Raw genomic sequence first — 27,792 nt, forward strand, 5'->3', positions numbered from 1 at the left:
AGCTCTATCGTAAGAATATGGTGCGCGCCTATGATAAACTCGTCAAGCCACGGGTGTTCAGAAAAGGGGAGTTAGTGCTAGTTCTCCGACGTCCAATTGTACTCCTGGGAAAAAGTAAAGGCAAGCTGGAGCCCAAATGGGAGGGGCCATATGTCATTGAACAGGTCTATGATGGCGGTGCCTATCAGCTAATTGATCAAGAGGGCCAGCACCCAATGCCACCTATCAATGGCAAGTTCCTCAAGAAGTATTTTGCTTAGAAGCTAAAAAAAAGAGGGTTGAATCCATACAGCATCCTCATTGCTGATATGGCATTATTTTTCTCTTTCCTTGTAAAAAATAAAATGAAATAAATAAAGGGTCATAGTCCGCCCCATATTAAAAAAAATACAGGGCTCCCCTTTTCTGATGTTTGACTGTGGCACATGAGTATAGTTGCATATGAGTTTGATCGCTTCGGCAAAGTGCGGTGAAATAGTGATTTGTGCTGGCACATAGCTCGGAAGAAACACTTTCTACAAGAAACCATGCAAGGCCAGAGCACTCGCAAAATATGTTTCTCATCCCATGATGACTGCTGCATCGTAAGCATGCAATCTCTTGAAGACCAACTATGGGCGAATAACCCCGCGAGCAGGGGCATAGAGTTATGCTGAGACATACACAATCGTCCAAGACACAAATAACTCTTGCAACACTACTCATGGGTCACACCATAGTCTAACAATTTAAAGGCGGAGCCCACAAAAAAAAGCAAAAAATATCAGATTTTGTTTTTGGTCTTCATCACATCTTTCACTTAACTTCTTTTTGTGATTGTTTTCATGCCTTTGTCAATTTTTGGATGAATTCTATAATGTGCATTAAAATTTAAGGGGTAAAGTGGCATGATGTTTCGCCATAACCCGCTGACACATATTTTTTTGAAACTCCACTGGCTGGCACTGTATAACAGTCGCAGTAGGGTTGATGAAACTTCTTGAGGAACGGCAGGTCCTTTCGCCTTGTCTCAAGATTTTTAAGAAAATGACTTGGCGTGAAATTCTCTGGTTGACACCGAGCAGCTTTGGTCGCAGAGACGTTCTGTGGTGAAGACATGGTACTTCGTCAGAACTCAGAATGTATATGTCAATCATTACATCGGCAACCCATATGGCTGGCACCATCATGGTCGCAGTGGGATTAATTCTTGTGCTATGACATGGACACAGCATGGACTTTCGCTGTGGCTCATTCAAATTCAGGAGTAAGCTGACCTGGGACAATATATATATGATCAGCTTATAGTATAGAATGACGCTATGAAATCCTGTATACTATACACAGCAAGGACTTTCGCTGTGATCTTGCTGAATATTGATTTTACCAATGGGCAATAATCAGGTGGACTACACTGCTTGCAGTACCAGAATCGTAAAGAATAATGAAATGAGCTGATCTGTGATAGCCTCACATACCTTGAGTTTTTAGGTTCCACGATATATAAAGGATGGCTTCACAGACTTTGAGTTTCAGGTTCTACATAAAACAAACTACCAAAATACAAGACAATGACTATTTTCTAACGAAACAGAGAAACTTTGATGGTGGCTTGATAGGCTGCTCGAGAATTTAATTTGCATGTATAGAGCAAGGAGGTTTGTTGATGGCGCTCAAGCTTGGACACACAGGTTCAAAACTTCATGACTGAAAATATAAGTGCTCAAGACCGGTTAATCTTACAAGTTTTAGGCAGAAATATGCAGTGTTAGTAAATAAAAGATCGTGCAGCATGGATACGAAACAAAACTGTCGCCCTTTATTGATGAATAATGGTCCCGATTACAACGAAGAACTTTAACAAGTAACAAAGCAAACTATGGCGTTCTGAACTAAGAAATAAAGGAATGGAAGACTTGTCTTTGTAAACTCTGACCCTAAAGAAGAAAATGGGCGGACAGTTGGGTGAGCATCACTCGTCATTTTCTTCAACACCTTCGATCATGCATGATTCCACAAATTTGAGCTGTTCGCGCAGACCAAAGGGGAGTTCAGAATCGCCTAGGCTTCCGGTCTCCTCAATGGCCTTATTGATGCTCTCCAAGCAAGAACTCCCCTGCGCCAATGTTTCTTCAAAACGAGAAAGGGCACCGGATGCCCCGTTTAAAACTTCGTCGTACTGACTATGGAGTTCATTGATTTTCTCCTCATATTCTTTCTCCAAGGAGAGTTTAGCCCTGGCAATTCCTAGGGCATCATTGAGCTCCTTGATCTTCACGAGGTGCTCTTCCTTCCGCTGCTTCACTTCATCCTTGAGGCCGCGCCAGACGCTGCCATAGCCCTTGAGTGAATTATAGCCCAACATGACAGATCCATGCGACTTCTGACCAATACTCAGTTGCTCCTTGACATGTTCTTCATCTGCCCTCAGTTGAGAAATACCGGTTGAAATGTCATTCAGACGGTTGAAATGTCATTCAGACGGGATTTGATAGGTCCCAGACTAGCATCTTGGAACGTCTTGCTTCAACGACTCGAACGAGTACAGTTGACGTCAGGTCCTGATGTGGTTAGATGGAATCTATGCGAGAGTGGTAAATTCTCGGTGGATTCAATGTACAATGCGCTGATTCATTCTGTTACACCTGTTTATAAGAATACAAAAATCTGGTCTATGAAGATACCGTTAAAAACGAAAATTTTTGCTTGGTATCTTCGTAGGGGGGTAATTCTTACTAAGGACAATCTTGTAAAGCGTAATTGGCAAGGTAGCAAAAAGTGTATTTTTTGTCATCATGACGAGACAATCAATCATCTTTTTTTCCAGTGTCAATTTGCGAGATCTATATGGTCGATAACCCAGATAGGTTCTACCTTGCATCCACCTCAGAGCGTTGCTAATCTTTTTGGCAGCTGGTTAAATGGGGTGGACCGTAAGTATAAAACCTTTATTAGGGTGGGGGCGATTGCCATCATTTGGTCGCTTTGGCTATGTAGAAATGACAAGATTTTCCATGATATTAACTCTTCTTGTTTGCAGGTTATCTACCGATCCACCGCTTTGCTCCGTTCGTGGTCTATGCTTCAACGGACAGAGAATCGAGACCTCTTTATGGAGGTATCTTCACGATTGGACGATGTGGCGAAGGATATTTTTTCCCAACATGGATGGCGGCGTAACCTTCGGATTGAGCCTTCGGGGTCCTAGGCGTTCACCATTGTTGGTTTTTCTCATAGCTTATTCAAAGACGTTTGTTCTTTTTTGGGTGTGTACGATGATACTCTTGAGTGTGTGCGGCTGTGTGCATCTTGTTATGCAGAGGCCGGGTGTAATGCTTATTTATAAGTAATGGAAGCGCCCTTTATCGAAAAAAAAAAGTTGAGAAATACTAAAAGGGACCGCGTGTTCCACCTTACTATTCAGGTTCTCACACAAATGCTCTAATTCATTTATGAGTTCTTGTACCTCTTTTGGGATTTTGTCCCGCAACATGGCCCTCCAGTTGTTCAAGATTTTTCCAATCCGGGTGTATAAAGCAACCTTGTCCAAAATCGGCGCGGCAATCCACTTATGGATGCGTTTAAGATCAGTTTGGACGTAGCCCATCATGCTTCTTAAACCAGGGTCAGCAAACTGGGGCACCACAATCCCAGTACGTTCTTCATATTTGTTGATCCCACTTTGATCAGAGTTACGTTTAAGCTTCTTCATATTTGTTGATCCCACTTTGATCAGAGTTACGTTTAAGCTTAGTGAATTCATCACCAACATTTGACAAATAGCAATATATTGTCCGATCGATGGTGGACTTCAGTGTCGCGGCCTTGGACAATGCGGCTTCCAAATCCTGTTCATCGCCTGATAAAAAAAAGAGGTTGAAAAGAAGCAGTCTACATGTTTATGTTGGACATTCGTACAAAGATAAAGTTTGCTTCATTTAATTACCTGGTCGACCCAGACGTGGTTTCTTCGCTGGACTTTTGTCATGGTGGTCTTCTGGTTGCTCAAAGGGGATGTCAAGTCCTTTATTTTCGATGTTGGGTTTCACTAAGTCCGTCTTTCCCTCTCCTCTTATAGGTTGAGGAGAGGAACGTTTTCCCTTGTTCTTTTGCAGAGCATCGGTCTTTTCTGGTGAAGAGACCAAATTTTCATCTGGGACAGGAACATGAGCTTCAACGGTTGTCACATCTCTTTTCTTGTTGCCACCAGCTTTGACGGAATGATACACCTGAAGGAACCGAGCAGCTGTTTCTTTAGGACTACTTCTCTTTTCAATAGAAGCTTCGCCCACCGATGAGTTGATATTCGGGACACCTGCGATATAAGAAGTTCATGTTTACACTACTGATGTATTCACGTACTGGAGAAAGGGTTACTGGAGAAAGCGGCAGTAGGTTAGGAGTCAACAAAAGGAATTCCTTATTACCCAATTTGGAGGAAGCCGTGATTCTCTTTTCATCAGAAGTCATATTTCCCTTCTTATTGGAAGCAAGAATATTTTTTTGCAACAAGTGGGTAACCGCTGGCACAGAAGAAACTGCAAAAAAAAAAAAAGAGAGGCAAACAAAATCAGTACGCAGGTTAATTCAGTTTCGTTTTGTTTATAAGAGAAGATGTAGCTCACGTTTGGAGGCTTGGTTGGTCTTGGCTTTTGGACTAGCCTGAGATTTCTTAGGTAAGACAGTAGCTCCAACAGTAGTTACACCTGGGTCTGCATAAGAGCAGTTTATTAAACCAGCATGAAACCAAAGAAATAGTAGGGTGAATGCCATTTACCTAAGCTACGGGCCGTTTCAGTGCCTTTGTTGGTAATGGAAACCGGTACGACTGTCGGTGCTGGGTCCTTTTTCTCTTTCTTCGAGGCAGATGAAGCTACAGGAAGAAAACATACTGATGTCAATTTACTTGAGTCAGCTGATAAAAAAAGAAAAAAAAATAACTTCTGCAGTGCTGCTCACCTGTCACGGACTCGACTTTGATCTGGTCTGTTTGAACAACACACAATGGCTCTTGCCCGGAACAGATTACATCAGCGTTTGTGAGGAAGCTCAGCGCTGACATGCACCACTTTATATACTCAACAGAACACTTGCTCCGTCGAGAGAAAGGTTGTAAATGGAACTGATGACCCATTGGAAAATAATATGCCAAGTGTCTCCGCTGCAAATGTTCAATTGTCTCCTCACGAGTACCTTGTAAATAGGTAGGAAACTGCAGAAGAAATTGCCCGTTTGACCCTTCCATAAAGAAGTCAGGGACATCTTGATCGCAGGCGTGCATACGAGCAAAGCGGTGTGGGCAATATACCAAATTGTTGTGAATCTGACACCTGGTATGTGTTACAGCACCGACACTAGAACTAATCAGCATATCAATAGTTGTAATACGGATGGAATTTCGGCCACCATCGACTGACTCACGTGCATCACTTAACAAAACTTCAGATTCCGACTTGGGGAAACGAATACAAGATTTTCCCAAGAAAGACAGCGAAAGAAGAGATTTCTTGTCTGCCGCCAAATCAATAAAAAGACGATGAGCCTTAAACAGATCAATTTTTGCAGAGGTGATTCTCCATGCATCGGTAACAAACGGTGGAAAATGAGTAATTTTGGGATCTACCCTGAGTTGTGAAGGTGTCGTTTTCCAATAAGAAGAGAACCAACCCATGATAAAATGAGCTGGTACTGAAAGTTCACACTCACTCGCTGACCTTGATTCAGAGATGATGTTCTGACAAACAATGTCAAGACTTTGGTAAAGATGAGCCATGCTCGCTGTACCTATTGCAAGACGAACACCTTGTGCTAGACGCGCCGCAGCACAAAATACTTCTGGCCGAATGGAGGCCCCCATGCCGACTGGGACACAATATGTACACAACCAAGCCGCAATGAAAGCTGCACGATATACCTCTCGCCCATAACCTTGCTGATGAAATATTCTGTAACTGCTAAACCTGGCAGACCAACACTTCTGCAATTCAAGAGTGCGGAAATCCAGTCGTGAGAGTAATGGATCTTCCGGATCCGCATAAAAGTGACTTGGCATCTGTGTTTTTGTTTTTGTTTTCACAGTGGCCCCAAGGTCTTCACCTACAAAAGAAGGTGTGCGTTAAAGATAACCATCACGTCGAAATTAAATCAAGAAGTACGAGTTTGATAAATTTACCTATGAAATGATCTAGCCAATTTTGGAGGGTCACACTGGAAGAGTTCCCTTTCTGATTCAGTATCCATATGTCCGTGTACGCCGTGTGGAGGACACGCACAATACCTAAAACTTCTGACTCTATCGGTATGTATTCTTCATATAGATGACCAGAAATTGGTATACCCATTGCATCGTACATGGCAATGAGAGGATATCCTATCTCTCCCTGAGTTGTGACTAAAGTATGTCCTTCAGTATTCCAAAATGTGAGAAATGCAGCAAGCAACGATGGGTTGATAGGGATATGATACATGGATGCCAGAACGCCACGGAAGATATCAGCCTGAAGTAACATAGCTTTGTCCTCCTGGGATATGAGCATCATACGAGCCCACAACAACAATTTATGGTGATAGGGAATAGAGGTGTGGAGCTGAAGCGAAGAGTTGTTCCACCATAGTTTTGAAGGGTTGCGAATGAACTCTTGAGCCAGAGTGTTAGTTATAATTGAGGCTGCTTCTTTCAGGACGGGCTCTAGAACAATAAAAGTGGTGCTTTTCTCTTCTGATACAAGTTCATTCTCCTTCTGAGATCCTTCAAGTCGGAACAACTTATTTGTTAATTCCCTCGGAGGAGTTGGGACTCTGCAATGGTTAAGGGGCCGGGGGGTGATCTTCATTCTATCGGTACGCTCAAGACCCATTAACTTGGCGGCTTCGCTAATATATTGCTCCGCATCACGATCTCCCATGTCCTTACCAACATCAGGAAGCTTCATGATGATATCGCTATAGACTTCATGAGTCTCTTCCCACATGATGGCTTCCCCATCAGCACCCGCTTGTTCATCAAAGTCAGTATCACTAAAACTGTTGCGCTCCATGGCCTGTTTGGAAAAGAAACCTCTGGCATAAGTGTTTGCCTTATGCAAAATAAAATTAAGCAAGATTGCATAAAAAGAAAGCCGAAAGTTCAAAGGAAAATGAGCCACATATATATATTTATAGGGAGTACCAGGGAAGCATCAGACTCCACTTTGCTCTTCTGGGTGTTTCCGTGAGTTGATGACCCGTCTTTTGAGTTGTTTGGCGTGCGTTTGTTACGCATATCAACAACGGCACGTTTGGGCCTGTACTGATATTGGGTTCTCGGGTAATTTCTTATTTTTTGGCGAGGATCACCCTCCGGAAAAGAGGCATTTGAGCCTTGATATTGTGGGCGTCTGTAGCGTCGGGGCCTGAGTGGTTGAACTACAGTATTATAGTAAGATCGATGGCTGCGTTCCCCTCTTCCACGACCACCCTGTCTGCCACGATCCCCTCTTCCACGATCATAATTATGGTGATGATCAGAGCTATCTTCGCGCTCGTCGTACCTTTCACCTCTTTCCCCCTCAGTGTAATTTGTATGGCAGCAAGAGCAAGAGAGATGCCCCTACCTGCAATTAACAGAGGATAACTTCAGAAGGTGCAAAAACATGAAAAATAAAAGGGATACTGCAACGTGATGCATCTAGTGAGTGACTGAAACAGTAACAGATAGTGGACACAATTCTCTGAAGTTAACTCTTCTTATCATAATGAGAACAACTTGACGGCAGCGTAGCTTTGCTGCATGAAGGAAAATGATCAAAGGCGGTCGACGCTTCCACAAGATCAAAACACAGCTTTAACCCAGCCTAACGAAGACTACTGCACGTCGCGTACTGACGACGTGGTGGTATTCCGTAATACTTATCCGACCTTGCACCTGGAGTTCGTCACCCGTCTCCTTTGCAGAGAAAAAAAAAATTCAATTCTAACGAAGACTATTATGCTGAAATTCCCATGAGCTGGTGGCAGCTTGACACCTTTGATGGTTAGAAAAGTAACTCCAAGCCCGACAAAGTTTATATAATGACAGACCATGGTGACATGATGGGCGAGCCCAATGCTCCAAACTTCTGCGTCCTAACGAGGACTACTTGATGTAATTTGGCGATGACTGATGATGCGGCGGCTGTAAGGTTACCCTGATCGGATTTCACTTTAGCTGAACCTAACGAGGACTACTTGAGGCGGTTTGCCGCTGATCGCCTCGACTGCTGGTAGAACCCAGCATAGATCGATCTACATCGCATGGCTCAATGATGATGATCTTTAGGCTCAGTAGAATTCTCTATGTATCCTGCTAACAAGGGAAAGACGATACAAGTGAAAACACAAAATAAAAGAAGAGGAAAATCAGCTGCACCTCAGGATTACGATGGAGTTAAGCCAAGCTCTGTTTCACGGCGGCGTATGCAGAGAGCTTGGAGGCAGAGACTTTGGAAGCTTTTACCCTGGGCCGTATCTGTATTTATAAGCCAGATAGTTAGGATTACGATGGTACGTAACAGATACGGAACCGGCCGGCCGGCCTGGTTGTTAGTTGTTACAGATTGGACTTTACATATAATGCAGCGCGAGGATAAAAGTTCTCTATCTGATTGAGAGAGGAGATTGTTGGCTTTACGGCTGCAATATTTCTGGGTCATTTGAACAGTTGGGATCGACCACTTTCGGTGAGATACGAATCAATCTATTTCACCAAGCAAAGTACAAACTGCTCCGCGTTTGAACTTAACTTGGTGAGGGGCATTTGTTTGATGGTGTTTTGGTCATAGGGTACTATGAAATCTGACATACATCACTGCTGACAGAAAAATTAGAGTAATATAAATTTGTTGATGCAGTATATATGTAAATATTTAATGGTCAAAAGGGAGCAAAGGAATCACGTGACAGTTTTGTCCTAGCAAGGTGATTTTGGCTAACCATCAGCCGTGATATGCATGCGATGGCAGCAGCTGCATGCAATATGTCGGACGGTTGATTTATTTATTTAATAGCAAGAAAATTCAGATGTTAGCAACTTGTATCAGCTGGCCAGCTAGCCAGTTCGGAGCACGCACACATTTAAATTTTGGGCTCACGCCTAAACAAGGAGAGAGCGATGGAAACGGCCAGTACCTCACCAAGCGGAGCAGTTCAAACTTCTCGCTAACAACTGCGGCCGGGGCGCAGGTGATACTTATCTCTTCATCTCCATCTATGACTGGCCGTAGACTGGTAATATAAAAAGCCCCACAATGTGAGCGCAGAATAGGTTAGAGATACATTTTGAAACACACACTGATACATCATTTCACCACGGCTATCACATACATACCGCGAATCCATCTGCACTCCCCACTCCAATTCACCCTACGCCCTGCCTCTACATCTTGCCCCTGCCGAGCTCCATCGGCTGGCTTCTTCAAGTCACAAATCAATGGCATCACCTGGTGAGTATATTGCATGGAGGTAACATGCAACATCTTTTTTCCTTTTTTTAGTATTACAGGTTTGTGGTGTTTCCTGGCTCTACGTGATTCATATCACCGCCGCGGATGCCGCTTGTTTCGATCTGTGAAATTGTTGTCGCCCCGGCTCTACGCGAGTCATGTCGCCGCCGATGGTATCTTCACAATTGGTGTTATCGCGGCTCTACGCGATTCATGTCGCCGCCGATGATATTCATGATCTTATATGCAAAATCAGTTTTGTCCCGGCTCTACGCGAGTCATGTCGCCGCCGATGGTATCTTCACAATTGGTGTTATCTCGGCTCTACGCGATTCATGTCGCCGCCGATGATATTCATGATCTTATATGCAAAATCAGTTTTGTTTTCGGCTCTACGCGATCTATATCGCCGCCGCGGACTTATCATCCCGTCTACAAGATTGTGGTATGATAGGCTCTACGCGATTCATATCGCTGCCGGTGCATTGTAGTGTAAATAAGTGCCTTATGACATTTCGTGGTATCTCAAGACCTGCGGAAATCTTCACCAAAATACAAGTGCATCTATCTATTTGCGAGGCTCCCATGTACACGCATTGGCTGGTCTTCAAGTTTTCTGGAAACGGCATATACATGTGACGTCTGAACAAAAAACGTGGTCATCTACATTGGAATAAGCAAAGACCCATGATCAAGAAATTATAGAGTGACGATTCACATCAGGCCTGTGATTCAGTACAGTCTACTCTTCTTCCGCGACCGATGAGGCCGGAATCTACACACAATCTACACGTATATCCTGACCGACGAGGCGGGACACACCCTTTTCCGCGACCGACGAGGCCGGAACCTTCATATAAATCCTGACCGACGAGGCGGGATAAATATTGTTCGCGACCGACGAGGCCGAACATCTATGTTGAGGCTTTTCTCTGAATATGGTGCCAGATTTGGCGTTGCATCCATGATTTGTTGATGCGGCTGCAATTGAATTAAGTTGTCAAATATTTGCATGTCATATGCCTTGGCAGATGTGAGCTACGAGTTGATGATGATGATGACCACTTGATGCAGTATAATCGGAGGTTATCCATAGATATAAACTGTGGATGTAATTAACTAGAAGCCCTCTCGAGGCTCTAGGAGTTGAGAACTACACAATCGTCTCTTGTATGTCAGATGCTACACAGAGGATATGTAATAAGACTTGTATGTAATCTGCAAAAAGTTAATGAAAACTACAAGTTTCCACCGCATGATCTTTGTGTTTGTGTTATTTAAATTGTATACAATCGTATACTGGCACGCCCGCGCTTTATACTGTCAATGGCGAGAAAGCTTATTAAATATTTCTCTCGCTAAAACATATATAGATATAGATTTGAATATAAGTACTAAAGAAAAGCCAAACAGAAAGAGAAAAAGATACCATCTCGTCGATGGGTAGGATTTATTCCAGGATTTAACCGGCGCTATGCTTTCAGTGGTAGGTGATGTGCCCGTCAACAGCGAGGCGCCAGTGGTGACTTCGTCAACCTCAAGATATGCCGGCTCAGTCCCTCGGAGGTGCTCATAGGGTAGGGTGTCGAAAAGACACCCATACCATGGCTTCAGAAATGGCCCAATATGGGCTTCTTTCTTGGGCCGGATTTTTTTATCTTGAGCAGATTTTCTTGGGTCAGGTGGCGCGTCATGTTCTGTTTGTAGCTGCAATCTCGGTAAGTGGACCGGCCCAAGTACAACAGCCCACGCGCTACCTCAAAACCCTAGGACCCCATATATAACGCTCCCTCTCGCCATTCCCTCTCCTTGCCGCCGCAGCTCGCCCCCGTCGCCCGGATTCCGCCGCCGCAGCTGCTGCTCGCCTCCTACCCGTCGCCGAGATGGTACGCTGCTCCTAACCTTCTCTCCTCCATTCGTCCACTCGCCCTAAAAGTTGTGCCCTTGGCTGATTGAACGCGTAGATCTGCGGCACATTGTCTGAACTATTCTTTTCTGAGGATTCCTGGTTATCGATTCTTGTTAGTGTTTGTTCCCACGAGTTCACCGCAGCTAGGTTATCTGCCATGTCAAGTAGAGCACTCTCGATTATTTTTTGGTCCATTTGTGTTAACCGTGGTCGGCTTTGTTTTCCGCCCGATTATCTTCTTCAGTTCGGGTTCGGTTATAAATTGCAGGTTTAGGATGGTTAACCGATCTCGCAATATGTTATTGGCTTATATATTATGGATCTTTTGTTGTTTGCATATAAAAGCTAGTGCTAGTTTTGCCTGCGTTTTGTATCGAAGTTCTAGAGTGGGATTGGGAGGATTTAGTTGAATGTTCTTAGTTTCAGAATGTTATTAGTTGTCATCGTAATTTCACTGAAGTTCTGAGACTGGAATCGTTCTGGCATGTTTGAGCATTATTGACTTTCGTGCTGGAACCTTCTATGTTGCTGATACAAACCTGCCCTACCTTCTAGTGTGAAATGTTAGTAGTTTGAGTTGTGCAACCACGGGAAGTTATATCATATACATGTTAGTAGTTTTAGTTGTGCAGCCACGGCAAGTTATATATCATATAAATGAGTACTTTGAGTTGTGGAACCACCGCAACTTACTTCAGATTGGTCAGTTTTAGTAAGCGGCTGCCTAAGTTGTTGCATTTGCCATTTCTTCCCAGACAAAGCGCACCAAGAAGGCTGGAATTGTTGGCAAATATGGTATATACAATTTAGAAGTTTGGTAATTTCATTAATTCACTCATTTGTCAGTTTCTTGAAATAACCCTCATGATTTTACAGGTACTAGGTATGGTGCCAGTTTGCGTAAGCAGATCAAGAAGATGGAGGTGTCTCAGCACTCCAAGTACTTCTGTGAGTTCTGTGGCAAGGTATGTCAGCTCTCACCCTGCCTGGTTAGCATTCGTGCCAGACTACTACCAGTTTATGGATTATAACTATACAATACACCAACCAATGGTGGCCAAGATTCCTAATGTTTGTTGATGTTTATCTCATACCATGTAGTTGTCTTTTTGAGCCTTTTCCTCCTATGGCAGCATTAATTTTGTCTGTGCCTTTCTGTTAATGTTCTCAAGTCTATGTCGAAGATACATCTTAGTAGTACGATCTTGCTGATCATAGTAGTACGATCATAGCAGTTCGATCGTGCTAATCTACTTTGAATGTTGTATTGTGAGCTATATGTTGCAACATTGAGCTTGTTTTAGCTTACCTTTTTCTGTCTATTAGTTACTCTATATAGTTTTTATTTTCGGATGCTATAAACATGTCAATTTTATGTATCTGAATAATCCTATCTTAATTCTTCCTCGCTGTAATTCTTACCAGTTTGCCGTGAAGAGGAAAGCAGTTGGAATCTGGGGATGCAAGGACTGCGGGAAGGTGAAGGCTGGTGGTGCTTACACCATGAAGTATGTTATCATCAGCTCTCTTATCCTTTGAAATTTTACCCCTTTGGTCGCCCAATCTATGTTGCTGATGACGCAATATGTATATGCAGCACCGCCAGCGCTGTCACCGTCAGGAGCACAATCCGTCGCTTGAGGGAGCAGACTGAAGCTTAATTTTGCTACTCTTGTTTTGTACTAAGGGCCACCTGGGGTTTTGCAGTTTAGACGAGATTTCATCTACTTATATTGGCTGTTTAGCCGGGGATAACTTTGTACTTGGTCTTATGGATGACCTGTTATGCTATTCCACCACTCTTGTGTTGCCTGATTTCATCATTATCTATCCTCTGACGTGCTAGCTTGATGATTAGGGATTGAATTACCGTCATGGAATAGCGGGAGCAACATCAGGCCCTGCTGTGCTAAACCCTTAGTTTGGTTGTCCATGTCCTTTTTTTTTGATACATAGATCTATTTGGGTTTCTTAGCATTCTCCACTCAATCAATGAATTTTCCCTGACTGCCTAATGAACAAACAACGAATCTCTGGTTTAGTCTGCTTAGCTAGCTGCCTATTTCTCCTGCATCTTGAACAATTAATCAGCTTCCACTCACCTGCCCTTAAACTGATAGATGTTTTATGTCTTTGTTTTTCGGATTATTTAGACTATGAACTATATATCTGAACTATACTTTGTGCAGTCAGTTTCGAAAATTGGTTGTGCTGCTCTGCTCCTGAAAGTTAATTCAGCATCAGAAAACCTGTGTTGGGTCCAGCGTTGTCACTTGTCATTTTCCAGACCATCTAGTTCCGTGCCGCCCCAAGTACCCATTGCACGAGTGTGAATCCTATCCCCACTCCCCGTGTTGGCCCTTCCCGATTCTGCCGCACCAGCCACGGTCGATCCTGCCACCCCACTCTCTCCAGCCTCGACGCGGCGCTCACATCGTGATGGATGCCCCCAACCCGCTGGTGGTCGCTGACCAGGTCACGCCACGTGTATCGACCCTGCCCACCGCTCCTGTATCTCGAGCCGCCGCACCAGCCGCCAAGGAGCTCGTGGTCGACACCGCCCAGGAAGCTCCCCTCCCTAACGGCAAGCGCAAGCGGCTGGGGCAGCACGTGCTCCCGCTCTCACTCTCGGTGCGACCAAGCGGCAGAAGAAGTCAGCCAGCAAGCCGCAGAAGAAATCGGTAGCGAAGAAGACCATCGTCAAGAAGCTAGCCGCCAAGATGGCATCCTTGACAGCTTTCCCCGGGGGCGATGGGTGAGGCATCCGCGGTCACGCATAAGGTGCTCGACAAAAGTCCCACCCTTGATGATGTGCCGGAATCGTATGTTGACATGCTCAACGACGCATCCTTTTGTATAGTTATGCGGAAAAAAATCGCATGTACATATCGACAATCTATGTCCTTTTGTATAGCTATGCGGAAAACCCATACTTTTTGCGTTTGATTTAAAATGACAAAACATGTATTTTAGCATCAAATTTTGTATTTTGATTCAAAATTACTAAATTTTCAAATAAGATCTAGAAAATCATAAGTGTTGATCGAACTCTTGCAGGAAATTCAAAGTTCCAAAACAGACATCCCTCCATTCCATATAAATACAGTAAGAACTTAGTATTATAGACCATATATACAATAAAGTATCAGCATTTATAATTAAAAATATATAATGCACTATCAAAATATGGTTTCTTCAAAGGGTATGGTAGGTTTTTCAATTTTTGTCAGGTGACATTTTGCTAAAAAGTTGGAAGTAATATTGTAAGAACTTGACAAGATCGGTATGAAACTCCATCCTACAAATTGAAACCGGTCTAGTTTCCGAGGATGGGTGGCGGTAAGCAAGGTAGAGCAGGACATGTACTCCGTTCTGAAGAAATATATGAACATGAATTAGGCCTTAAGCAAGCAACGTCCGCTGTGGACTAGCGCCGCCGCGACAGCCTTCTGAAGAAAAATAGGCAGCGCTCGCCGTCACCGCCGTCGTCTCTCCAGCACGTGTAGAGATCGATGCGGTGGCCCGCCGAAATGCCGCTCGCCTCCGCGAACCGGAGCCACCCGGAGCCAATGATCCGGTACGTCCGGCTGGAAGGGCGGTAATGGATGTGGGCCGCCTCCTCGACGCCGCCGGCGTTGAGGAGCGTGACCGGGATCTTGGCGTGGCCGAGCTCCGCCAGCTCCGGGAAGAGCTCCGGGATGGGTCCGCCCAGCACCGTCGTATCCATGAGCAGCAGCCGGCGATGGCCCGGATGGACGTCGGACGGCCCCACGTGCTTGGCGAGCGCCCAGGAGGCGTCGTGCACGCCGAGGCCGTCCATGGCTTCCCGGTGACGCGCTTCTGCCGCTGGATGGATGCGAGGACGCTTCATGTTGCCGACGACGTCCGAGCACCGAGGGCGATGTGATGGTTATACTTATATGGGAGAGCTCTGCCTCGTCGTGCGATGCGGACACACATATGTAGTCGGTTTGCTTGCACGACCGCGTGGTTTCTTGTTTGGAAAGATATGAGATCGGATCTTGAGCATCGTACTCTATTCAAACTCTGCAATATTTATCGGAGCAGAGTTGTAATACAACATCGCTTCAACAATTATGTAGACCGGTTTGTACTCTACTCGTCCATGTATTCTACCACGATTCAAGATCGTCACGTCGAGCCTGCAAAATGCACACGACAGGTCAAGCACAATCTACTTTTCGTTTTTCTAGTCTATTGGCATTAAAAAAAATCGAGATAAAAGAGATTTACCTCATTCATTAATTATTAATTAAGCAGTGAATCCGCCGTTTTTATGAGAAAACCGAGCAAAAATCTGGCCAACCTACACAAGCAGCACATCCACACAAACCCACACTCAAGCCTAACAGAGCCACACGAACTATAGCCAACACAAGAGACTATAAAGCAAAGTGAACGAACACTTCAGACACTCTAATATCATGCCGACAAAGATAAGCCATGACAATAGGGTGTGAATTCAGGGTAGGCAACAATCAAGATGGCTAAAATATCGCAAACCTCTCTGGCGATGACTCCGCGCACATCACAAGTAGGAACCACATGCTGGCCAAACTCAGGCAAGAGAGACAGTACAACATCAACAATATCACTCTTCTCAAGAAGCCACATGTCTATTGGCAATAGTTATCTTTAAAAAAAGTATTTCCTCCATTCATAAAAGAATGTCTTAACTCTATTAAAATTTTAGGGAAGGTGTATTTCTACTAATCGAAACTAGAGTGTGCCTACCTTCTTGTAATGCTAGTGGCAAGGATAACATGCACGGCTTATTTAAGTGTACCGGAGTGATGGAGATTTAGGACCTGCTGGGTTTGAAAGAGATCATTGATGAAGCACTAGACAAGATGTTCACACACCCCGCTACCGTCATTTGTGGAGTATGTCATAAGATTCATGGTTCAAAAGCACTAAATAAATATGGTTTTTTAAATCACAATAAACATATTTTAACAGTAAATTGCTTGTCAAAGCATTTTCTTAACAAATGAATTATACTTTAAGGCTAGTTCGATCAGACACGATTCTGTCATTTAAGGGAACAGAAATAAAGAGCAAGACCCATCACCAAATCGAACTGCAAACAGATGGCGGTGAACCGTTTTCGCCTCGTCCTCTCCCAGGCGACAGGCGGCGGCGAAAATTCCCTCCAATCTCCAGCAGTGAGAGCGTTGGTCCCCTCTCCCTCCACTTGCCGCTCCGGCGGTAGGAGGGAGGGGGGCCTCGTTCCTCGGTTCTATAGTTAGGGTTAGAGTTTTGTCTGCTATGGTGCGTTGTTGGGGTGGTGGGAGCGGCGCTCAGGCGAATAATTTTTTGTCTCAACTCCACTCCTACACCGGCGACGATCTTCACGGCCTTCAGATCGGTAGCTAGGTCTTCTCGCCATTCTTCAGATCTTGCCAGATTTGTTTCTCGATGTGTCGCCAGCGTTCGACATTATCTAGGGATCGGGGCGAGGTGGATGATCGGGAGCGAGGATGTTGGTCCGCAGGTGATGGATCTGGCATTATTCCCCGACTTCACCGACAGGATGTGGTGGATCTTGGCCCAAGAAAACATAGGAACGTCCCCCGGTTGACGTGCACAGCAACATGTGCCTTAGAGCATCTCCAACAGAGGCACTATAAAGCGGCGCGCTAAAACAGCTTTGCAGCGCGATGCATCCTCATATAGCATGCAGCGCCGGTTTCTCCTCCACCAGAAGTGCTAAAAAGTCGTGAGCCAAAATAGCTCAAATCATCCCTAGCAGGCGCACTAAAATGCAGTGCCACAAACACGATTTTGCAAAGAAATATCACAAAATAAGATCTAGAAAATAGGATAAAACTAGTTTAGATAGAACAGAAAATAGAGATAGCTCATATTTTTAAAACTAGTGCAGATAAAAATAAACCTTATCTAACAACTAGACATCGGACGAGTCTGGCGTCGTGGTTGACACCGGTGTCAACGAGAACTGATGGGCCCAACGGGCATCGCTGTCGGAGATGGTGTGCGGACCTTCCATCTGCGCCTCGATGCAAGCGCGCCTCACCGCCTTGTCGGCCCTCTGGAAGAGGCGGTCCTCCTTCCTTCTGCGCCGCCTTGTGTGTGGCGAAGTGTTTCTTCTCAGCGAGGACGTCCTCGGGGAAGCGGGCGCCCACTCGAGCCATGCGCTCGTCCCGCTCGGCGATGAGATGACGGCGTTGCTCCTCCTGCGTGACGAGGCATGGCGGCGGCGCGAGGTCCTCGGCCTACTAGCGCGTCCAAACGTCACGAAAGTTCATAGACTGCCGCGGGCACCAGATCCGCCAACCCATGGCGTCGCACGCGCCTCGTGCGCGGTCTCGAACATGCCGAGGCCGATGCGCTCATCGCCGGCCCGGATCTCCGCGTAGAAGGTTCCGTTGGAGCGCTCACGGACGCCACGGTACCCTGAGCACGAAATGGCGTCACGACGGTAGCGGAAGCGGTAGGGGAGGGGAAAGGCGCGCTGAAATGTCATGTGGTTGGAGGTTTTATAGATTACGTGCTCACCGTGTCGGGCCCAGAAAAAAGCGCGGCGTCCAATTTTAGCTTACCGTTTCGGTAATTTTTTTGTTGCGCGTCCAATTTTAGCTCGCCGCTTCAACAAATTAGCAATTATTTTAGCACACGGTTGATTTGGCACCTCTGTTGGAGATGCTCTTACTGCTTGCAGCGGGCCCATTCATCGACTCACAGCTTCGTTGACAATGGTGCTTATATGGGAGAGCTCTGCCTCGTGTCGTGCGATGCGGACACACATATGTAGTCGGTTTGCTTGCACGACCGCGTGGTTTCTTGTTTGGAGATATGAGATCGGATCTTGAGCATCCTACTCTATTCGAACTCTGCAATATTTATCGGAGCAGAGTTGTAATACATCGCTTCAACAATCATGTAGACCGGTTTGTACTCTACTCCTACTCCACCATGTATTCTACTACCACGATTCAAGATCTTTCCGTTGAGCCTGCAAAATGCACACTGTTGCGAAATAAAACATGTGGTCAATTGTTTGGGAAGGATGCCTTCTAGAAGAAATGTCATGTGGTTGGAGGTTTTATAGATTACTTGCTCACCACGCCCGGCCCAGAAGAAAGCGCTCGCTGCCTTTTCCCGTAGGCGGTAAATTTTTTGTTGCGCGTCCAATTTAAGCTCGCCGCTTCAGCAAATTAGCAACTATTTTAGCACATGGTTGATTTGGCACCTCTGTTGGAGATACTCTTACTGCTTGCAGCGGGCCCATTCATCGACTCACAGCTTCGTTGGCAATGGTGCTTATTTGGTCTGTCTTTTAGTTTCCACATTTGTATGTTCATGTAACATGATTTGATTTTCTATTGATGAAATATGTGGTTGCTCTAAAAAAAAATCTAACTGCAAACAGGAGGTGGAATGATTAATACTACTAGTAAGAAAGTAATCCACTGATTCAAAACGCGCCATGAATCCATCTAAGAGAAAAGGATTCACGCGAAGAAACTGTCTCACTAACTGCAGTTCAAATTCAGAGCACGCAAAATTTTCAGAATGTTACACCGGAACCAAAATTGTGCTATCATATCTTAAACGAGTAATTGCAAAAATTCTGAAAGCCGAACTGTATCCCCTTTCTTTACTCATAGGGGTGCATCTGGTATGCACACAAACATTTCTAAAAGCCCACCGCAAAACTATCAAAACGCCCTCTCTACTTTCTTGCTAGAGATTCTGCTTTGTGATCACTACCAGTGGTCACAGTATAACCAGCTCCAACCTGAAATTATTTCACAAATACAGCATCATACAATAAATTATTTCAAAGTGGACTTACTGTTACAATGGTTAAATGTAAATTTAATTCATTTTTATTTCGTTACAACAACTAACAGCATCAGTTGATGTGACAATATTCAACATAACTGAAGTTCTTCTCCCTCAAGTTCAATTACTAGAGTACAAATTGGTCAGAAGAAAACACATACCTGGCAATCTTTCAAAACAGCACGCTCTTGAAGTTGCACATTATTACATACAACAGAACCTTGAATGTGACAGCCATCTTCAATAACCACATGGTTCATGACAACAGAATTGACAATCTGTGACAACATATGGAAATAAATAGTTTCGTAAAACAGAACTCACTTTTGCGGTAAAATGGCACGCTAGCTTTGCAAGAATGGTTGTCAAAGAGAAAAGGTTTGCAATAATGTAACCATGGTACAGAAAGGTGCCAGCTTGCAGAATTCAGCTAGGTTGGATGCTAACTTTACAATGATGTATCAGCAGGATGTAGTAAGGGCAACATGATGAGGTGCCAGAAATAAACTAGATATGGCCAACTAGATCTTAGCAACATCCAAGAAAGAACTTATAAAATAAATCCCACAAGCCATTCAGTAAGAACTCAACAAAAACAGAATGCAACTCAACAAAATTATGGATGAAGTACTTGTTCCTCTGCACGACAGGCTCTATTTGAGCAAAGGATTAAGGCTAAACAGGCTGGTTTAAATTGTATTTTATTACATAAATTGTCACACTGAACTTAATACACTCGATTGGGCAATTTCACGACTTAACTGTAAAAATCACTAAATAATGGTCCTGTTTCATCTCCAATCAAATTTTAAAGACATTATAGTCAAACAAGAAGGCAACACAGGACCTTCACATTTACACAATTGCAGTACCAGCAAGCAGAATGCTATTAAGGTACACACACAATTGCAGTACCAGCAAGCAGAATGCTATTAAGGTACACAAGCATCATTTCAGTAAAAAAAAATTACAAGAAACCAGCTAGGAAAAATAAAATATTGCTTTTTACCTTCACATTCGAACCGAGTCGACAATGACGGCCTATCACAGATCGCTTGACACTACATTTGTCACCTAACTGTGAACCCTCAGCAAGCATGCATTGTGGCCCGACCTAACAAACCATAAGGCACAAGGGAGATGAGCCAAAACAGAGGAGGGGAGGGGGGGGGGTTAGAATATGCAGTAGTTGCAACTAATCTACCATAAAAAAATTCACAAAACATACTCATAATATAAGCAGTATTAACATGTGTTTATCAATACCACAGCCAACATCATCCACCATAAATATGGAATCAAGTGGGTTTGAACTTATGAAATAGATTAAGATAACAGATAATTCTAAGGATCCAGTCTTGTAAGGGAAAATAGGTAAATTATACTCTCTCCATCCCATAATATAAGATGTTACTACAATCAATATAATTAGGGAGTATATGCATATAAGAACACAAACCAAAAGTACACAAACACGTTTTTTTCTGGAATGTTGTAGGATAATGTGGCATATTGTCATGACCTATATTGTTTCCTTGGTTCTTATGTATTACAAATAAACAAGAAAGTGTATTATGTAACTGAGGTAAAATAGCAAGGCTTAAATTTGAGTACTGTCATAACATTAATACCATAGACCACTTATTTGAGCCTTCAGATTGACCAATACACTATGCTATCTTTGATCTAACTCATCAAATGCTCATATATAAGACATCTCTACTTGCATCCAATATTGCATTTTTAGCATTCATTCATTTAAGGTATTTGCAGGCAACCAGCCGTAGATGCTTGTAATGAATAAGTATGAAATTAGACTCACTGTAGTCTTCGATCCAAGCACACAGGATGGGTGGATGATGTTATTATGTGAAGAGAAGGAATAACCAGAGAGAGGACTAGCTTCCCCTATAACCTGTGATATTGTGAATTTGTGATTAGCGTAACTTTCAAGCAATACCCAACACTAAAACAATACAAAAAAAAAAACGAAATGGATGGTTGTGTTGGATCCTTACATCTCGGTTAATATCACAGTACGCCTGAATGGAGTTCAAACGGTGGCAGTACTTGTTTTTACCAGCAATATAGACACAACACCTATGTGTCTCACCACCTGAACTTGATAGTAAATCTTGCTTGAAAGCAGATGGTGCAATTGCACGATGTTGTGACAAGCACTGTAAATTACTGTTGGGCGGAACTATAACATTCCCAGTTTCATCAACTATTGTTCCTTCACCTCCTGATGGAGCTGATCTCTATACAAATTTGGGAACAGTTAAATAGCGCCTAGGACAATCTCAGAAGAAAACAGTGCTTCGGAAAATCATTATGCAGTAAGCACGAGCTTACCAACTGGCTCCTCACTAAGTATGGGAGGACTTCAAGTCTAATGCTACGGTATGTTTCTTTCTTTTCCAGTACATCCTGCAATGTTGTCCTGTGACCAGCAGTATATATCAAGAGATTGCTGAGTGAGAGTGCTTATAAAGACATGAGATAAAACAAGTTTAAGACAAAATAGGCCAACCTATTGAAGGCATAAAGATGGGCATCCATCAGGTCACTTCGAATTTCCATCTGGCAAAAGAAAGGCAGGGTATATGTTAAATTCATCAGTATATAAACATCAGAGCTCAATACTTTTGAGATTTCTATAATTATGTTAAATCAAATAATGCTAGGAATAAAATTAAGAGCTTCGGTTATCACTAAAAACATGATGGCCACCAACAAACTGCAACTGTTCTTAAAATGCCACAAAAATAACATCTCCTAACTCATTGGACGTATTATCGTTGCAAGTTATGCCACAAATTTTCAACAAATCTGAATTTGCAACAAAATTACAGCCATTATATGCAGAGAAAAATCAAGCTCGTAAGCTTGCAAGGAGTAGCTCTCATCCCAAGAAGGAAAGAGTGCCTATTTAGCTCATGTCCTCAGAAAATTTCCCTGCCTTACTTCAGTCAATTGGTTCACCTCTTGTAGTGTGCAAAATATTCACCACAAGAAACACATAAAATATTTATTTGGTCCACATTTTCAACAAACAATTATTAATCACTCACTCATTCCAGCACATAGATATAAACTGTCCAAATTTCACTCCACAGTGCATAGTAATATCCTGCCGAGGAAACAGTATAATTTATCTTCTTTCAATGTAAAAAGGCAACAAAATTTACTCATATTATGTACAGATGATGTATTGTCCTGTCAGGGGCAGACTCAAGTACAGCTGAGTGGGGGCAATGGCCCCCACTCAATTTTTAAAGTTTAGGTGTAATTGTATTATACTTTAAGGAAAAAAGTTTTAAAAAACGCTCATCTGAATTGCCCCACTGAACTTTTTGCCTAGGTCCACCCCTGCGTCCTGTGTAAATGCCTCAGTAGTTTTAAATGGTTCTGAACGCAGTGGACTAGCATAAATCAATGACCTGAAACTTATTCACAAGTTGCTAAAATTTTAGTGAAGTACATTTGCTAGAACAGCACGACCATGAGCAACTGTAAAAATGGAGACACCTAGATCCTGACAGTTCTGTCTAGCATGACAAAGTTATTATGTGGCTGTCAATCGTAATATCTAGCCAGGAAAACGCACCCAAAAACAGAATAACTGCTCAGAAAAAAAAACAGCAGAAAGTAGAATAACTGCTCAGAAAAAAAACAGCAGAAAGTAACTGGTTTGGCTAGTTTGATCGGTATGTGGGACTCGGTACGGTAGAGAAAAACAGTTGTGCAATAGGGCATTTCATGTATACACCATGGAAAATCAGACAAGCTGAAGGGCGGAACACCCAACCTAAGTTAGTCTGCTCCAATTCAACATGCAGTACACCTCCGGATCATAAAGGCATGACCTAGTACCACATAGCGATCATGCGGATAACACTTCCAGCCCATATGCAAGTGGCACATCTGCCTCTATCCCTCAGCCACGCCATCTCTAGTCCACGATGCAAGACGAAGATGGCATCGCCAGCGACCATAAGCCCATGTGGTTTTAAGTTTAGGAGGTTCATAGCACTTCGAGCAGTCCATCATGTTTACTACTGTGGAGTCCTGCCGGCTTGTCAAGGGGTTTGTTTGTGCAACATGGGATTTAGTTACTGGATGTTGATACCATATGATTCTTTGACATAATTTATCTACCCCAGCGTGATTAGGTTCATCTCCATTTTAGTGACAGTCTTCCTCAAATAAGGAAGACGATTGACTTGATTGGTCAAATGATGTAACACCATTTGCCATCCCAGTACATTTTAGATTTGGAAGTGCAAGTATGAAGTATCTGTTGCCAGGTTCTTCTGACTATTCTTACATTACTCTCAATTATAGCAGTATGGCACGTTGAAACCCTGCACCAAATTAAGTGAGATTGGTTGACAGCAAGTTACTGTGGCATGGGTTAATTCATCCAGCCTTCTAGCTTCTAAACCTGTAAGCATGTGAAGAACTAAATGCCTGAGCTTAGGTGCCACCATCATGCCTAGCGCCTAGCATATTTTAGAACACTGGTTTGAAACACGATGTTCTAAGCAAGCATGGCATCCAGCCTTCCACTTGTTAGTTGTTTCTTTGATCTTCCATACTGAAAATTCATCGTCATATTGTTCCACACATTCATGTTAATTTTGGTAAATATGGTATTTACTGAACACTGAAATAGTTAAGTTATCACTGAGACTGATCATAGGTTTATTTAGTAATTCTGGTATGTAGTTTCAAATACTACCATATTTCAATTACTATAAATACCGCATGACCTCCCATAGTTATTTGTAGGACTCAAACAAAGATATAATAAACACAAGTATACTGCACACCAAACTAATTATGGACTGCTTGTATTCCGTGGCATGTGATAGTGTTATAGAACATAAGGTGTGGCAATGAAAAGTGAAAACACAAAATGCGGTTAGGAAACAAGCCAACATTACCTGACCTACAGCTCGTATTTTTCTCTTATAAACTCGAACATCCTTTTCAACGTCAGTTCCTACAAGTAGTATTTGACAAGCATAAGGATTTTGAATGACAGCTATTACCTAACTAAAGCAAAAAACAATAAAATAAGCAAACCTGATACAATATGCAACAAGAATTGCCTTGTTATGTCAAGCCCCACTATGTTCAATCGGGATGGTTTTTTAGCCTTATCTTTCCCTCCTGAAGAAGCAGCATCTGAAGGACCACTAACAGGAACATAACACAGTAACGCAGTAACAGCTGCACCATTTCTTCTATGGGTAGCAGCAACAGCTCCAGGAAGCACATCGGTTACTAGGTCACCGCTAATCACCTATTAAAACAAGGCAAATGCATTAGCATCTTGATTACTCCCAGCACGCATATACTTTTACGTTCCTGAAAACGTGGAAAAGCCCTGGCATTACCAAAACATCATTCGCGACCAGCCTCTTTGATATAGCTCGCAATGCACCAGCAGTTCCAATGTCCTCAGTAACTGCAACTACCTACACAAGACAGAAAGGAGTTACCTCCAGACAGCTGAGAATATTTCGCCTACAACATATTACCTCATTCAAATGCTAAAAGAAGCCAAGAAATAAAACAAAACACACACCTAAAGAAAAATTAATTAAAAAACAGATATGAACTAAAGCAGAAAATCCTAGTATTTTAACAACTTGATTAGCACTTTACAACATTCGTAGACAGAATATGCCAATTATGGTTCTTACACAAGCTATTTTAGTTTAATAGACCACTCATATGAAACTCGTTCATTCTATAGGAAGATGTTTACAGGTCCGTAAAATGCAGGATACCACGCAAGGAGAAGATTGGAAACTAGTATCCCATATTAGATAAAAAAATATAGTGAATTACCACTATGTAGCATACATGCACCTAAAAGAGTTAATAGAAAATAAACTTTAACTCAAGCAGCTCAAGTTACTGAAAATTATAGGATTTTAACAACTTGTTCTAATGTCATACTATCCGCCAAAACAGCCCACTGAAGTGAAACTCCACTAAACAACACATGAAAAAGAGTTGATCCACAAAAGTTGGCTATAACAAGAGATGCTTTCATTCATCAGCAAGCAAAGTTCTTGTGAAGTAAGCATAATTGAGGCAACCATTAGCCTATTCACTACCAAGTCGAAACTACATGCCAAGCTAATGCAGCAAGAAGCTTCTAATGGGATGAGAATTAGATGATCCTAACAACAATAGCATCATCCAGAGTGTTGTATTTGAAGCGGGCAAACGCCAAATCGGCCTCAGACTTACCTCCACGAGGAGGAGGCGGTCCAAGTATGCACTAGAGATCCACGCTCCGACGAGGCGGGCCGCCTCTTGCCCCTCCACGACCTGCAGAAAACACACGGTCGCATCAGCGAATAGCGCCCAACTTGGGAAGGAATTGAAGAAGTCGGTGGCTTGCTCACCACGATGATGTTCTTGAGGTCGCTGGACTCGAGGAGATCGAGCACGTAGGAGATCGCCGGGCGGTTAGCTACGGGGAGGAGGGCCTTGGGGACGTCCTGCGCGAGGAGACGAAGAGGATTAGTTAGGGTTATCGGTGTGACGGGCGGGGCATCGTGCTCGGGACTGGACCTTGGAGACGAGGGGCGAGAGCTTCTCGGAAGTGCCTCCGGCGAGGACGACAACCTGGAAGTCCATATCCCCGGCGGCGGCGGTGGCGGTGGCGGCGGCGAAAGAGTTCGCCGGGGAGGGTTCTGGGTTCGTCTCCTTCCGGCGGCAGTCAGTACTCAGTGCCAAGATGGGAGTTTTCGGATTCGCTTTCTGAATAGTTAAGGCACAATGTAATCCCAAAAAAAAGTTAATTCACAATTCGGGCCCAACTTGGAGATTGTTTTTGATGAAGTGTGTGCTACAGAAATTACTATGGGTTGGATTCTTGCTTCAATATTTCGAACATTTTTCATCTCCTTTTAAGAATTGGGCGCGTATGATCTAGGGTTTTTTCTTTGTTGCATCCAAATGAATAACCGGTACCTGAGGAGAGGAGACGATGCCAATCTAAAACAAATCTAGGTTTTCCGTCCGAGTCGCCGATGATGCTACATGTTCTACCTTCGGTGGCCTTGGGATCTTGGAGGTGCGGTGGACCATGGCCTCTCGTCGGTAGGAGGATTTTCGTTCTTTGTTTAACTTGTTTTTCAGTATCTTTTTTGAGATGGTGAGACAGCGGCTACATCTTGAGGTTAGAATAAGGTCCTCCCCGCTCTATCCTTTCGGTGGTGCGGCTAGCGCCGGCGAAGAGCGTGTGGAGTCGCGGCGGATCTACCGGGAACTGTTCGGTTTTCGTGTTCGTTGGTGTGGTTTCATGTCAGTCTCTTCCAATCTACGGTTATCATCATTGGCGACAGTTGTTGTTCTGGTGCATCGGTCCTTTTGGGCCTTGGCGCGATGACCTTATGTCTGTCTACCACAACAAGTTCTACTATTGCAAGATTTGACCGGCTCCAGTGATGGAGGGTGAGGATGGCGTTGCACCTTCGGCTTGCGCTATTGTTTCTAGTCGTCGTTAGATGGTCCAATAACCTATTTGTAATTTCTTTTACTTTTAGGATTCCTTTTACTACTCTTGATGATTATTAATAAATCGGTGGAAAAATGGCAATGTATGTAGTTTTATGTGTATTGCAATCTTTATTTTGCTTTCGACAAACATGTCAACTAAACTGTGTGATTCAAAGAGGCCATTGACTGTCAACTACGGACCTCGGTGGTTTGCATGATTTGAACAAAATAACGGAAAACGCGGGAGTATGATGTCATCGCAAGTTTAACCTTATAGGAATCAGTAATATAAGTCTAAAAAATAGAAATTCCTTAAATCAGTAGTATAACTTGTTTGAGTGCACTATAAAAAAAACACAAGATTATCTAGAGAGGTTGAGTCATAGATCCAAAGGAAATTTCTGAATGATCATGTAGTTAGAAATCCTATCGAACTATAGTGTACCAAACCCTAGCAAACTATAGTCAGAAATCCTATAGGGCAGGTCCATTAGGGGTAGGTGCCTATTCCGCTATTAGTAGAGATCTGACCTTATAAGGCCCTCCATGGCAATGGAAGGCATTTTCCGTGTGTGGCGGAACAACGCTGACGCTTAATAATTTGAGGCATGCACTCTAGGCAGCCTCCTACGCAGGTATATGACACGTGCATTTTGCATCACCATTACTGCTACATATATGTTTGTTTTTCATTGTTATTTGCCATCATACATCATTTTCTATGCATTTAGTCGATTTTCTGGACTTTTCTACAAAGTTCCATTCATTGGTATTTAATTTCTGGGAGGCAGAAAACCTTCTTTTTCGTATTTTATGTGTTTCAGTACTTTCTGTATCGCAAAAAATTGAGGAAAAAATAATTGATCAGTTTTTCACCCGGAAAAGGATCGTGAGCAAAAGAAGTACGCGAGGGGAGCCACGAGGGCCAAACGGCACCAGGTGGCACGCCCTACATGTTTGGGCGCGCCACCCAGGTCCGTTTACGCCTCAGGCATTGTCTTGGCCCCCTTCTATACCAGACCATCTGTTTCGCCCAAAAATCTAAGCCATATTTTCCCGAGATTTATTGAGGCGACGACGGAGGCGAAA

The 27,792-nt window shown here is 43.4% G+C and overlaps 2 protein-coding genes across 2 annotated transcripts; one reads left to right on the plus strand and one right to left on the minus strand.

The window, feature by feature from the left end:
• Window positions 1-11,189: 11,189 nt before the first annotated feature.
• On the plus strand, window positions 11,190-13,166 carry LOC127313855 (large ribosomal subunit protein eL43z). The gene is made up of 5 exons (XM_051344325.2): window positions 11,190-11,323; window positions 12,102-12,141; window positions 12,223-12,311; window positions 12,772-12,854; window positions 12,944-13,166. The coding sequence occupies exons 1-5, from the start codon at window positions 11,321-11,323 to the stop codon at window positions 13,005-13,007; spliced, it is 279 nt and encodes a 92-aa protein (XP_051200285.1). The 5' UTR covers window positions 11,190-11,320; the 3' UTR covers window positions 13,008-13,166.
• A 5,675-nt stretch (window positions 13,167-18,841) lies between these two features.
• LOC127313856 (uncharacterized) lies at window positions 18,842-25,968 on the minus strand. Its single transcript, XM_051344326.2, has 13 exons — window positions 25,774-25,968; window positions 25,605-25,700; window positions 25,447-25,527; window positions 24,582-24,662; window positions 24,268-24,487; window positions 24,126-24,184; window positions 21,710-21,759; window positions 21,532-21,619; window positions 21,195-21,437; window positions 20,999-21,091; window positions 20,186-20,290; window positions 19,338-19,454; window positions 18,842-19,129 (listed from the first exon to the last, which is right to left on the minus strand). The coding sequence occupies exons 1-13, from the start codon at window positions 25,837-25,839 to the stop codon at window positions 19,064-19,066; spliced, it is 1,365 nt and encodes a 454-aa protein (XP_051200286.1). The 5' UTR covers window positions 25,840-25,968; the 3' UTR covers window positions 18,842-19,063.
• Window positions 25,969-27,792: the final 1,824 nt, after the last annotated feature.

Source organism: Lolium perenne, chromosome 7, assembly GCF_019359855.2.
Source record: "Lolium perenne isolate Kyuss_39 chromosome 7, Kyuss_2.0, whole genome shotgun sequence".
Taxonomy (NCBI): Eukaryota; Viridiplantae; Streptophyta; class Magnoliopsida; order Poales; family Poaceae; genus Lolium; species Lolium perenne.